This window comes from Squalius cephalus, assembly GCF_949319135.1.
Source record: "Squalius cephalus genome assembly, chromosome: 23".
Classification (NCBI taxonomy): domain Eukaryota; kingdom Metazoa; phylum Chordata; class Actinopteri; order Cypriniformes; family Leuciscidae; genus Squalius; species Squalius cephalus.
In genome coordinates this window covers 5421674-5436725 of record NC_137144.1, presented here as the reverse complement: position 1 = coordinate 5436725, position 15052 = coordinate 5421674, and the positions used below count along the sequence as shown (strand labels likewise).

Genomic DNA, 15052 nt, shown 5'->3' with positions numbered 1-15052 from the left:
CTTGCTGTGGAATTTAATGTACTCCTCCAAGGAAATACATCGATTCGCCTCCAAACTCAGTCAGCGTGAAGTCAAGACATTGAGGATGCTAAATTGCGGACGGATTTTTGATATCTCGAACGGTTTGGCCGTGGCGAGGAAACGAATTAATGGCGAGAAAAGAGAAACACGAAGTGTTATAACTAATGCATACATTAACTGATCTTTATGAAACTTCAGCAGTTTGTTCATGGTAAGAGGCCGATCAGATGGATGTAACTATTGTGTGTCAAAGTTAAAGCGCCACCAACTGGCAGCAGGAAATGTGTCACTTTCAAAATGCTTTTGACAAAAGTGTGGGGGGGGGTCGTTTTACCTACAGTAGCACAACTCAGTACGTATGTTGATCTCATCGACCCGGACAACTTTCTAATTTAAAGTCATTAGCTCCGACCATCAGGAAGTCAGATATTTTGGTTTGAATGTGGATTTTTTGCAAAATCAGCCTCCAAAAGGCACTAAAAGCCTCAAATCTTCTAAAAATGTAATTTTATACCATTTATTTCTATATAAAAGTATACAAATATCACAACTAAACCCATTTTATTCTGTTTTTAAAAAGAATTTTATTCTAATTTTATTCTAAATTTTAAAACAGTAAAGTAAAAAAAAAATTCAAGTCATACATAGGGCTATACTGCCCTCTTGTGTCCAAAAGGACATCAAAATAATATATAAAACTTTTTACCAGCTAGGCCAATAATGTATTTAAATATACATTTATTAGGTATGTGTCTGAGGATATTTTCCCACCGGTTAATCGACGTGTGTGACACGAGCGGGTGCTTTTAAAACGCTAATATAAAAGTGAAAGAAAAATACGGACGTCCGCACGGACATTTATAATGGTGCACACACAAATCACACACACGTTGGAAAGAATTATGCTTTTAAACAACACTAAACCGCCATTAGATGTCGCCAAGTGACCGTCTTAATGAGCGAGTCATTGATTAATTCGTTCAAACGATTCGAAATCCATAAACATATACAGATCCATAAACATGGATCCATAAACATCCAATCCATAAACATAAACAGATGTTTATGGATTGATCATTCAATCTTTGAGTCAACCAATTCGTTCAAAATGCTGAATCATTCAGTTATGAGAAAACACGTTCCTGTGAGATGCGTTCTTCTGTGATCTTTGTTTAACTATTTTCGCTGCTGAAACAGAACAAAAACAGTCAATATTGCATCTAAAATGTAAATGACTTCATTTTAACTGTTAATATCCTGTTGTATGAAATCAATGTCACAGTTTCAATGGTGATTGTATTCAGGAAAAGTTAGGTACGGAGAGCGAGCGATTTCAACGAAATCAGAACTAAACCCATTTTATTCTTTTATTATTATTATTATTCAATTTAAGAATTATGTTTGAGTTTAAAAAAAGCCAGAATGTTTTAGTCCAAAAAATAAATAAATCATGCCATGGATTGCTTGAAATTAATTTTTTTTATTATATTTATTTTTTTCGTTTTGGCTTTGTTTATAGTTTATTTTTTATTCTTGTTCCGTTCGGAATATCATTACATTTAAAGGATTTGTTGTGGAATATTTTGAGTGTATCATAAAATCAGAATATTCTCTCGATTTAGTGATCCCCTACTTATTATTTTATTTTATTTTTTTCTTTGTTCTAATCAGGTCAGGCAAGTAAAATTATCTGTCTTGTCCCTTAAATTTATTTATATATATATATATATATATATATGTATGTGTGTGTGTGTGTATATATATATATATATATATATATATATATATATATATATATGCATGTGTGTGTGTGTGTGTGTGTATATATATATATAAATATAAATATAGCTGCGAGCAGCGATGGAGGGCCAAAGCCGGCGGTACCGCCACCCTGGCACCAGGATTGCGGTGCCACCGGCTTGGGCCCGTAATCGCTGCTCGCAGCTATATTTATTATTATTATTATTATTATTATTATTATTATTATTATTATATAGCCTATTGCAATTGTACTTATTTACTCCTGGAGCAGAGGCCATCGACAACAATTCTCCAGCGGGCACGGTCTTGGGCTGTCTTTTTTATTTGAGTCCAGGTGATACCACTCCTCTTCAGCTCTGTCTCTGTGTCTCACCTCCAGCTGTTCTTGGACTGTCCTCTCTTTCTTCTTCCTTGAGGGTTCCAAATGAGGGACTGGCATGTCACATTACTCATTGATTTGCGTAATGTGTGTCCAATCCAGCCCCACTTTCTCCTCCCTATCTACTGGGTGATGGCTTTCTTGATTGGCTCTTTGCCAGAGCTCCTCATTGTTGGGACGGTCAGGCCACCAGATCTTGAATATGCGCCTTAGGCATCCATTGGTGAAAGTCTGGATCTTCTGCAGTGTGCGCTTGGTCATTCTCCATGTCTCCGACCCATATAGGAGAACAGACTTCACGTTGGAGTTGAAAATCCTCATTTTGGTTGCTTCTCCTATTACAATTGAACTTGTGTATAATTCTGTCAGGACAGGCTAGCATGGATAAGAGCAGAGAGCATGAATGAATGCAGATATCATTAATTCAAGAATTTAAAGTACAACATGATTCGAGAATTTATTCTGATTCAGGGGGAATCAGAATGCCATACAGACTGGACGAATTGAGGAGCTGGGGATGGAGGAAATAATTAGCTCCTGAGAAACGCGATAGCTGCTGATAATACTGAAGGAGCTTATATATGTATACAGTGATAGGTGTCGTATTCCTATAGGTAGACGTGGATAAGCTGAGAGTCACTGGTGAGAGCTTGACTAACGTGACCTACCAGAACTGACTTAATTTTTTGTTCTATTATTGTTTGTTGAAATGTCTTGGAAACATTACAATAAGGTTTAATTTGTTTACATTAGTTAATGCATTAAAAATAAATGAATTAACAATGCACAATATATTTTATTAGCCTTTGTTAATGAAAATGTTTCATGTTAGTTCAGTGTATTAATGTTAACACATAAACATTTTGATCTTAAAATGTATTAGTAAATGTTGAGATTAACTAAGATTAATAAATGTTGTAGAAGTATTGCTCATTGTTAGTTCATGTTTCTTCATATTCACCCAACATTTTAATTATGTCATCATTTACTCACCCTCAAGTTGTTCTGACTAAACATGTATGAATTTCTTTCTTCTGTTGAACACAAAACAAGATATTTATAATAATGTTGGTAACCAAACAGTTGCTGGTCCCATTGACTTCCATAGTATTAAAAAAGTCAATGGGACCATAAACAGTTTGGTAATATTTTTATTTCAAATATATATGTGTGTGTGTGTGTGTGTGTGTGTGTAATGAAGAAAATCATACAGATTTAGTCAAAAACTACTTGAGGGTGAGTAAATGTAAATAATAATTAAAGCTGCAAGCAGCGATAAAAAGGGCCCTCGCACGCGTGCCACCGCCACCCGGCGCCTTTAGGAAAACAGAGCACGGTGGGCAGTATGTAAATATAGGAGGACTATGTTAAAGTCATTTGTATTTACCACACTTCCTGCTACCAGTATGTGGTGCTATTACTATAACCGAATATGAGCACGGTCATGTGTTCAGGACAGGACTCTTATCAAACAAGTGAAGTTAGGGGCAGATTGGACATTGTATGCCTGCATTGTATGAGTTACTGCATGCTGTTTGTGGTTGCCTAGCAACATCGGAACTGCAAGCAATATTGACAGAGAACTTATCTGATGATGCATATATCACCAAAAGGCTGAAATTGGGTGTGCACATCTACATTTGTCAGGCCGCCGAGGGCACACCCTTTGACGAAAACTCAAGATCTTCGCAATTTAACGTCGCAAAGGCCTTAAGATTACACTCACCAAATTTGAAGAGGATCAGATCAAAACTGTAGGAGGAGTTCGTTAAAGTACAACATCAGGAAATGGCAAAAACTGCCCAAAATCTGAGAAGTAGTTCAAAATAGCTGACATCCTGTTGTGTTTAGGGCTATGCTCCAAGAGACTTTTTTGTAGGTATTGGGTCATTACATGTATGTACCAAATTTCATACCTGTGCGTGAAACCAGGGGCCGGGGCAAAATGTAGGGGCAATAACTGAGCCATTTTGCCCCACACAATTCTGAAACCCATATCACACGTACATTTTCACCACTTCTGAAGCGTGTGTGCAAAGTTTCATGAGTTTTCGAGCATGTTTAGGCCCTCTAAAAAGCGTTTCACTTTGGAGAAGAAGAAGAAGAAGAAGAAGAGGAAGAAGAAGAAGAAGAAGCTGCAAGCAGCGATGAAAAGGGCCCTCGCACCCGTGCCGCCGCCACCCGGCGCCTTTAGGAAAACAGAGCACGGTGGGCAGTATGTAAATTGTTGAGTGAACATGCAATTTATTATTTTATAATGCCTCATATATATAGGCTTATATATGATATAACCACAATTGTAACTTAAGAGAGAGTTAATTGTAAGAGAGAGTGTTTATTGAGAAAAACACTGCAACTTGTATTGTAAAAGTTTTTGTTATGAATCTGGTTTATTAAGAAAAACACTGCAACTTGTATTGTAAAAGTTTTTATTGTGATAATGCATGAAAGAAATGACTATACTATATTCGATGTTTAAGCATTTAATCAAATGAAAGAATAAACTACAGTAGGTAGTAATAACACTAAGTAGTAGAAAGCATGTATCTTAGCAAAGTAGAAATGGCAAGCAATACCCGTTTGATGAGGAGCATGAGGCGCAGGAGAAAGGCAGAGGGTCCAGAGCAGCAAGCAAAGGAGAACAAAGGAAAGAGCTTTATATATGGAGTTTAGAAGGGGGTTTCCAGAACGGAGAACAGTTCAAGACTTCGGATTGGACAGATTGTCTGTAAAGGACTGAATCTGTGTGGAGGGCGTGTGGACTATAAAAAGTATTGTAAGGAATGTCAAAGTCAGACGCTGATTCACCAAGGACGGCCTCTCCGGTGTTAGATGCCTTGCCATTGCGCCTCATGAAGATGAAAGCTTGTAAATTAATTGGTTTTGATTTACTTTTATTTTTATTTTATATATTAGTACCGTTTATGTAAACTAGTTAACCTGTATTTAATAAAAAATACATATAATTGAAATGAAGAAGCTCGCCTGCCTTAAGTCTCTGTTTTACAAAATATTGAGCTGAACTAAACCACGGAGCAGTCTTTCGACTGAATTGTAAGTATGGATATTGATATACTTATTGTTTAGAACGAATTCGACTGACTTTACCTAACCTGAGAATAAACAAAATAAGGTAGAAGGTGTCTATATTTAAGACCCAAACAAGGGGTTAAATTAAGCACCACAAAACAAAATATAGGAGGACTATGTCAAAGTAATTTGTATTTGCCACACTTCCTTGTCAAAGTAATTTGTATTTGCCACACTTCCTGCTACCAGCAGGTGGCGCTATTGCTATAACCAAATATGAGCATGGTCATGTGTTCAGAACAGGACTCTTATCAAACATGTGAAGTTTGGGGCAGATTGGAAATTGTATGCCTGAGTTACTGCAGGCTGTCTGTGGTTGCCTAGCAACATCGGAACTGCAAGCAATATTGACAGAACTTATCTGATCATGTCACCAAAAGGCTGAAATTGGGTGTACGTTTGTCAGGCCACCGAGGACACACCCTTCAACGAAAACGCAAGATCTTCGCAATTTTACGTCGCAAAGGCCTTAAGATTACACTCACCAAATTTGAAGAGGATCAGATCAAAACTGTAGGAGGAGTTTGTTAAAGTACAAAGTCTGGAAAAGGCAAAAACTGCACAAAATCTGAGAGGAAGTTCAAAATAGCTGACTTCCTGTTGTGTTTAGGGCTATGCTCCAAGAGACTTTTTTGTAGGTATTGGGTCATTACATGTATGTACCAAATGTCATACCTATACGTGAAACGTAGAGCCGGGGCAAAATGTGGGGGCAATAATTTACAGAATTTGCCCCACCCAATTTTGAAAACCATATCACACGTAAATTTTCACCACTTCTGAAGCGTGTGCAAAGTTTCATGTTTTTTAGAGCATGTTAAGGCCCTCTAAAAAGCGATTCACTTTGGAGAAGAAGAAGAAGAAGCGGAAGAAGAAGAAGAAGAAGAAGAAGAAGAAGAAGAAGCGGAATAATAATAATAATAATAAACGGAGCAGAAACAATAGGGTACTCTCACCATCGGTGCTCGGGCCCTAATGAATATTGGAAATTTAATATTTATTTAGAATTTAAAATTAAAAAGTTTTGGCATCAAAAATGTTTTTAAACAAATTTGGCATCAAATATCCATACTGTCTTTAAGTATTTGTTACAAAATTAACATGAAGTGAATGTTATCTCATAATAGCCTACAATAAAAAAATCACCAAAAAAAGAGAGAAAAAAAGCTATGTTTCATTAGTTAACTACATTGTTTAAATTGAATATCAATAAATAATCAGATCATGAATTTTTAGTCTAATGAGACATATAGACACATAGTCTAAACCATATAGAGCTATGGCTCGCCTTCACTTCCTTCCTGAGCTGTATGTGTGTGTGTGTGTGTGTGTGTGTGTGTGTGTGCGCGCTGCAGCTCGAAATCTCCTATTTATTCAGACATGGGAGTTAATGAAATCAAATATCTATTTTATATTCGTTATCTTCTGCGTTACATTAGAAATTCCCTTGCTCAGTGTTAAAGTAGCTCTTAAAAGAGCCGTTGTGGGTTGAAGCAGACGCAGTTTAAGCACGCTCAAAATTATATCCATTTAAGCACATTAATGTAGCCTACAAAGTGTTATTTTAGGCAGAGAAGTTTTCCCAGTTTCGGTTCAGGGTTAAATAAAAGATGCTGTATGTTTGGTTTTACACGTGAGGCACTGGCAAATGTCCTTGCTAATATAGTGACACATTAGGGAAATTATGTTTCTCATATAATTACAGTGCGTCATGAGAGCCCCGCATTTCTTTTTCACAAGAGAAGTGTAATATTTTCTTCTTTCTTAGGCTTCACATTTGACTATTCTTGTGTAAGACTTGTGCACCTTCTTTCAGTTTTGTTATGTGCACATCATGGGCACACCTAGACAAAACAAGGACTATGCCGCTAGAGTCAAGACACACACACATTTGAATATCTGACCTCTCTTACTCTCTCTTACTTGTTATTATTTCTTAATATGCCATATGGGGTTGATCTTTCAGTATTATGATTGGATGGCCTGGGCATTCTGGATGATTCTGCTTTATCTTGTATAAATATGACCCAATTCCTCCTTAATAAAGTTGAGAAAGTGATGGTACTACACTGTCGGTGTCTTGATCATTGATCTCGCGCTGATGCCACACATCACAGGGGTCGAGGCCTGTTTCCATCTGATGACTGACAGATGCTTCGAGGCTGCAGAGAGTCTACCTGAAAACGAATCTAACAGAAAAATATTGTCTTGGATTAGAATACCCTCATATTCCCTGATGTTTTCAATTCCAATAAACATTTTAGGAATAAGCGAAAACTCCTAAGCAACTGAGACCCAACAAAACTGCGTTTTAAATTGATTTTGAGTGTTTAAATTCAAAATGTTTTAACTACATTAAAACATTCATTAAAACTTCACTCTTCAGCTCCAGTGTCCTCATAACTTCGTAATAATCCCAGTGTAATTTTGAACACCTTCGTTATCTTGACCCGGAGATGGGTTAGAGCTGAACTAAGTATAGCCTGACCAAAACCTCAACATCTGTACAAATATCAAACATATAGTGCAAATGATATGACTATTTTATGAACTGGTATTCAACAGTGGTTAAATCAAAATATAACACACTTACAATAAGTGGCCTGCTCTTTATCATTTAATAATTTAGCAGATGATTTTATCCTAAGCGATTTATGGAGAAATACAACAAGCAATTCATCTTAAGGAGGCAATGATATAAGAAATGCTTGCAACACAAAGTTTCAAACATTGTCCAGAAAAGTACAAGCTAGAACAAGGCAAATATGAAACAGTGGGGGAAAATAAGTTGTTTTTTAAGTCATTTGCTCTGCGTTGCTTAAATGGGCAGCTCATTCAGATGAGTTTTTACATGATCCTCATTCACATGATGAAAACTGAGATGAAGGACGAATAATAACAAATATGACGATTTACATTTTTAGTTACGAGATATTTTATTTATGTACATCAGATTATGAAAATGCTATATATTTTCAATTAATAATAATACCAATTATTACCTTACTGCCAGATCATCTGCTGGCCAGACATGAGTCACAGAGACACTCGGAGCCTCCGGATGATGTTCGTGTGCTTCAAGCTGTCCAAATCAACATCTGTATGAAAGCCTCCTCACGGCCCTCACTGATGCTGATTTCATTAAAGTCTATTTCAGACTGTTTGCTGAACACACAGATGAGGCGTTCAGGCTTTTATTAACCTTTCCACTTAAACGATCTGTCAAATGTACACGCGGCTTTCCCCCGTGGTTGATGCTCGCCTTGGATTTGATCTGACGAAGGCAAAATAAACATTTCCTGTCGCATATTTTATTCTCCAATGAAAGCTCAGAACCTCTGCTTGGTGTTCACTTTGTTTTGACTGCGCCAAACTATTTTACCACTCCAGTTTTGAACCAAATGTAAGAGAAGAAAACACACACATGAGGGGCTCGTGGACGCGCACAGAGGCCGAGCTAGCAGGTTGAGTCTATAAGGTTCTCATGTGCTATTTAAGAATGCAGCGCCGCTCGAGCGCGCCACTCATTGCTGAAAACAGAGACAGTGTTTGAAACACTGTAGATCAGAGAGAAATGGCAGAAACCGCCCCAGCACCCGCTGCTGCCGCCCCGGCTAAAGCGCCCAAGAAGAAGTCCGCTGCGAAAGCCAAGAAAGCAGGTCCAGGCGTCGGCGAGCTCATCATCAAAGCTGTGTCCGCATCCAAGGAGAGGAGCGGCGTGTCCCTCGCCGCGCTGAAGAAAGCGCTCGCTGCCAGCGGCTACGACGTGGAGAAGAACAACTCCCGCGTCAAGATCGCCATCAAGAGTTTGGTGACTAAAGGCACACTGGTGCAGGTCAAGGGAACCGGCGCCTCGGGCTCATTCAAGCTCAACAAACAGCAAGCCGAGACCAAGAAGAAAGCGGCTCCTAAAGCGAAGAAGCCCGCGGCCAAGAAACCCGCTGCTGCCAAGAAGCCCAAGAGCGCAGCGGCTAAGAAGCCCGCCGCCAAGAAATCGCCCAAGAAGGCCAAGAAACCCGCAGCCAAACCCGCGAAGAAGGCGACTAAGAGCCCAAAGAAGGCGACGAAGAGCCCCAAGAAGGCAAAGAAGCCAGCAGTCGCTAAGAAAGCAGCCAAGAGCCCAAAAAAGGCAAAGATTGCTAAACCTAAAGCTGCAAAGCCTAAAAAGGCAGCGCCCAAAAAGAAATAAAGTCCAATGTTTGTTTCTCAACGGCTCTTTTAAGAGCCACCCACTAACTCTGAATTAGAGCAAAACATATATCGATGATTTGTGTTACTTTTGAAAGCAAATAGATGAGATGTGACTTTTGTCCTCTTTGACTCATGCAATCTAAACAAACAATTCAAAACACCCCCGTTTGGAAAAAAGAAAAACACTCAGTAAATCACAGTGGGTGAAATTGTGTATTTTAATCATTGTTTAGAAGTACTAGACTTATTGTAAATGTATTGTAAAAGCTTCAGACAGTGATCAGTCTAAATATGTTGTACAAAAGTACAGGCAGAATATACACAGGACACTATGCTGGATAATTGTGACAATACAAACAACCCACACCCAACCAATTAGTTATTAAACTATAAGTTATAAAACTCCAATATTACAATAGGAACATAATACTGTACAGTATCAGACAGTCATTGTACCCAGAACATACAGTGTGTAAAAAGGTGTAGTACCTTTAGTAGTAACAGCATACAATATCCCTTTTTGTACTTATTTAAATTTTATATAACAAACATTTATATGGTTTCATCTTTTCTGTCTTATTAAGACTTAAGTCTTAAAGGTCATTAATACGTGTGCATAATAATCGCGCCAGAAAGGGGGTTGGGCTTTGGAGGGAAGTTCAGTGATTGGTTTGAATATTTACACACTCTAAACCAATGGACGACTGCCACTTTCGTTTATATGCAGTGTGTGGAAACACGCTAGTATCATTCTGTAACTTCTGACTGAGAAGTTTGGAGTAATCGATTTAAAAAAATAATAATGAGCGGAAGAGGCAAAACCGGTGGTAAAGCCCGAGCCAAGGCTAAGACTCGCTCCTCCAGAGCGGGACTGCAGTTCCCCGTCGGCCGTGTTCACAGGCTTCTGCGCAAAGGAAACTACGCCGAGCGCGTCGGTGCTGGAGCTCCTGTTTATCTGGCGGCGGTGCTCGAGTACCTCACCGCTGAGATCCTGGAGCTGGCTGGAAACGCCGCTCGGGACAACAAGAAGACCCGCATCATCCCCCGTCACCTGCAGCTGGCGGTGCGCAACGACGAGGAGCTCAACAAACTTCTGGGCCGAGTGACCATCGCTCAGGGCGGCGTGCTGCCCAACATCCAGGCCGTGCTGCTGCCCAAGAAGACCGAGAAACCCGCCAAATCCAAATAAACAGATTGAAGACTGGGTTACTGAAACAACGGCTCTTTTAAGAGCCACCCATGTTATCTGACAACGAGCGCTTTTCCTTGTTTATATTTACAAACGCCATAAACTCATTTGGTGAAGTGGGAAGATGACCCATCAAATCTATGTGATTTCTCTATATCGACGATTCCATGTATAATCGTAGTTGTGCGCATGCTTGTTATAAGCGCATTATGATCCCCTGACGTGTGTTTGCTACCCAATATCTCACCTAATATTAAAATATAGTTGTTTACAAAGCCTTGATAGTTTATTTTATCTATATATATAAAAAATATATATATTTTATCTCAAATAAATATAAAATCCATTTGCATATCAGCTCCAGGAAAACAGAAATTGGTCATCAATGTTACTCTGGGTCTTTTGCCCTTTATGCTGATTTACGGAACGTCCCCCTGTTTTACGGGACGGATGGAAACCCTACTGCGTCTCGCTGCAGTGCTTTTACACAGACTGTAAAGTGGCTTTGTTCTAATCCAAAATCTGCACAAGCACTGGGAATTAAGGCGAGTATTTCAGAACACACAAATACAACAATGTGAGTATAAAGACCAGGGAGCTTATGTACATTGTTTTATGAGCAAAGTAGTCAACGGAACAAAGCATCTCGAGCGGGAAACCCTCCACTCGTTTGAAAAGAGGAAACGCGCAGTCATTGGCTGGCACTCATGCGCAGACATCACGTATTAACTTACCAATCACAGGCCTGCATCATCGCGTCACTATGAGCTCGTGGCGGTTCAAAGCTTTAAAAGCGGGTGTTTAACGTAGAGCAGCATTTCCAGCGCAAGCAGGACAGAGAGAAAGACCGCAGCAATGGCAAGAACCAAGCAGACCGCTCGTAAATCCACCGGTGGTAAAGCCCCGAGGAAGCAGCTCGCTACTAAAGCCGCCCGAAAGAGCGCTCCGGCCACCGGCGGCGTCAAGAAGCCTCACCGCTACCGGCCCGGGACCGTGGCTCTACGGGAGATCCGCCGCTATCAGAAGTCCACCGAGCTGCTGATCCGCAAACTGCCCTTCCAGCGGCTGGTGAGAGAAATCGCTCAGGACTTCAAGACGGACCTGCGCTTCCAGAGCTCCGCTGTCATGGCCCTGCAGGAGTCCAGCGAGGCTTATTTGGTCGGTTTGTTCGAGGACACCAACCTGTGCGCCATCCACGCTAAGAGGGTCACCATCATGCCCAAAGATATTCAGCTGGCCCGCCGCATCCGCGGAGAGCGCGCTTAAACCCGCGTCTGCGTCAACCCACAACGGCTCTTTTAAGAGCCACTTCAATTTAAACTGAATGAGGGAATTTCTAGTGTAACATTGAAAATAACGAATATTAAACATCCGGGTCCTACGCAGCATGATATTTGATTACATTAACTTCCAGGTCTGAATAATCAGAAAAGATAGTATATCGAGCTGCAACACACACACACAAAAGAGCAACGTGTACTTCTCATTCAAAAAGAAACTGGTAATACTAGAATAAGGTTTGTTAACATTATTCTTTACAGGGATAGTTCACCCAAAATTTTAAATTCTGTCAATATATACTCAGTTTCAAGTTGTTCTGACTAAACATGTATGGATGGATTTCTTCCTTCTGTTGAACACACATTTATTTTATAGAATGATGGTTACCAAACCATACCAAGCATGTGTCCTAACATGTGCTAATGTCTCCTGCCAACAACTTTAAGCACATGACTAATAGATTTTGTCAAATGTCATATGATAATACTAAACTATATATATATGTTTTAATGTTATTGTATTTTAAATGCAATTTTCTCATCTATCTATCTATCTATCTATCTATCTTTACTTCACTTTACTTATTAAATGTGCTATTTGTTTATTTATTTCAGTTTATAATGAAGTTAACAATAATTACTTTCCAATTTCCTATAATTTATGTAATTTTGTCATTGTATTTGAATATTTGAGCAGTACTGCTGCATAGGAATGATTTTGTCCCTTTTGAAACTGAGCCAGACAATGTTAACTTATTTGTTAATGGAATAAAACACCCAATTCAACAATTTAACCCAGTCTTTAAACTAATTACAGGAGGTTTGTCATTTGTTTAATGCATTAACACCATAGACCTAGTCTATGTGTTTATGACCAGACATTAAACCCAATTTTAATGGACTTTTTTTTTTTTTTTTACATAATTAACATTGATTGTTTAATATCCCTACACATACCATACATATTCATAAATGTCATCTCTGGGAGGGAAATGGGATTACATGGGTAAATAATTTTACTTTGATATTGTGATATGTCATCTTGTGTCCCTCTTCGTTTAATTTGGTAAACTTTCAGAAAATCACTTTTCATTATCAACCAGTACTACTGTAATATTTGTTAAATACATTTTATGAAACTTGAATTTTATTATGAAAAAAAGGTCAGGGTTGGGATTAAATCACATGTGCTCTAGCTATATTTTGGGGGAGGGGTGTGTGTCATGTGACGCGGCACTGGTTTCTGTCAGGTCCTGTAAGCGAATGTAAAAGCCTTCCTTATAACGCACTCATTATATCTATCCGTTGTCTTTCATTGATTGACTGAGAAAATCAGAGTGAAACATGTCTGGAAGAGGCAAAGGCGGTAAAGGACTCGGGAAAGGAGGCGCTAAGCGTCACCGTAAAGTTTTGCGCGATAACATCCAGGGAATCACCAAACCCGCCATTCGTCGTCTGGCTCGCCGCGGCGGCGTCAAGCGCATCTCCGGTCTGATCTACGAGGAGACCCGCGGAGTGTTGAAGGTGTTCCTGGAGAACGTGATCCGCGATGCCGTCACCTACACCGAGCACGCCAAGAGAAAGACCGTCACCGCCATGGATGTTGTGTACGCGCTGAAGAGACAGGGACGCACCCTGTACGGCTTCGGCGGATAAACGCCTGAAACCACACAAACCCAACGGCTCTTTTAAGAGCCACACACTCTGCCACATAAAGAGGCAATGTTTTGACCATGCCAACCATAGAATCAAATATAACATTTTTCGCTAACTGAATACAGGATGAATTCCACCAAACAACGTTTCACAGTAATAAATCGAGACTCTATCAACATATGTGTTATTTAACAGATAGCACCTAAAAATTAAAACATTTGTTTGTGTTGCACATGTTAATCACTTGAACGAGTTTTCTTTTACGAAAGTAACAAAAAAGCAATTAGATCAACATAATATTACAGTTTGCAGAAGTGAGGATGTAGAAAATGTTACACAAACTGTCAAATGAGCTTATATTTGCTTTTTTTCTGTCATTTAAACATTTCAACAATAGTTCTCTTACGAGAGGTTCTCTCGTATTGCGTAAGGAACTTACGCTACGGGAAAAGTCATCTTTTCTCGAGATACTGAAGCCAAAAAATTATCCTTAATTAATTTTTCATAATTTGTCAACGCAGTGCAGCAGGCAGCACAGCAGAGCTAGAGCGGGCAATACTGCGTGCTCATTGGCTGCCGCGCGGCAACTGCTTAAGCCTACCAGTGAGCCCCGCGTGACGTCACGCCCAATCAGGGTGCGCGCGCCCTCGCGCGTCACAGCCCGCCAGAAGGGGCGGCGTCAGAGCGTATAAAAACAGGGCTCGGAGGCTTAATTCTCTGATTTCTGTCTCTTCAGCGAAGCTCTTCGCATCGCTGCTCTCTGAGAGAAGCCGTCGCCGTCGAAACCAGCAACGAGCCAGCCTAGGACAGCCTGAGGAAGCCGGACGAATCTTCGCCGCCTTCAGCCTGCCGTGCCAGCTCAGCTATCCGGCGATATATCCTTTCTCATTATGTGTTTCACTGATGTATCTTTACACGAGGCGTTGTTTCAAATGCCTCGCACCACTCCCCGCTCTCTCTCTCCCTCTGTCGAGCCGCGCAACTGCGCCTCTCACAAGGTGTGTTAGAGATGCGGATGATTACGGGGCTCGCTCTCTCCCTCTGTTCGAGCCGCGCAAAACGTGCCGCTCACAAGGGATTGCAGACGCGTACGGTCACGGGGCTAGCTTTCTTTACGTTACAAGAAAGCTACCCCCCTCCCCCCCGCCCGCCGTCTCCCGGCGAAAGGAGAAAAGAGTGTTCTAGACCCGCCAAGGCCGTTCTAACCTCCATCTATAACATATTTCTCAGTCCCCTCCTAGTTCAGGCTACTGGGAATATCTATACTGCAGTAAACGAGCCTGTCACAGCACACGCACTCCTGCAAACAGGATAACGCTCTCTGGCTACTCGCCCTCCCCGCACTCTCTCCCTCTGTTCGAGCCGCGCAGACTGCGCCGCTCACAAGGGATTGCAGAAGCTGACAGTCGCGGGGTTAGTTTTCTTTACGTTACAAGAAAGCAACTGTCCCCGCGTCCGTCACTCGCCGGTGATAGGAGAAAAGAG

General features: G+C 40.4%; 4 protein-coding genes across 4 annotated transcripts; all 4 read left to right on the top strand.

Moving 5' to 3' along the window:
• Positions 1 to 8808: 8808 nt before the first annotated feature.
• On the top strand, positions 8809 to 9469 carry LOC307151393 (histone H1-like). Its single transcript, XM_079859393.1, has one exon. The coding sequence runs from the start codon at positions 8826 to 8828 to the stop codon at positions 9438 to 9440; it is 615 nt and encodes a 204-aa protein (XP_079715519.1). The 5' UTR covers positions 8809 to 8825; the 3' UTR covers positions 9441 to 9469.
• A 737-nt stretch (positions 9470 to 10206) lies between these two features.
• On the top strand, positions 10207 to 10680 carry LOC307151694 (histone H2A-like). The gene has a single exon (XM_079859816.1). It carries the CDS (start codon positions 10245 to 10247, stop codon positions 10629 to 10631), a length of 387 nt encoding a protein of 128 aa, XP_079715942.1. The 5' UTR covers positions 10207 to 10244; the 3' UTR covers positions 10632 to 10680.
• A 785-nt stretch (positions 10681 to 11465) lies between these two features.
• On the top strand, positions 11466 to 12034 carry LOC307151564 (histone H3.2-like). Its single transcript, XM_079859663.1, has one exon. It carries the CDS (start codon positions 11487 to 11489, stop codon positions 11895 to 11897), a length of 411 nt encoding a protein of 136 aa, XP_079715789.1. The 5' UTR covers positions 11466 to 11486; the 3' UTR covers positions 11898 to 12034.
• Positions 12035 to 13217: 1183 nt separating this feature from the next.
• LOC307151553 (histone H4) lies at positions 13218 to 13586 on the top strand. Its single transcript, XM_079859652.1, has one exon. It carries the CDS (start codon positions 13256 to 13258, stop codon positions 13565 to 13567), a length of 312 nt encoding a protein of 103 aa, XP_079715778.1. The 5' UTR covers positions 13218 to 13255; the 3' UTR covers positions 13568 to 13586.
• The last annotated feature ends 1466 nt before the right edge of the window (positions 13587 to 15052 follow it).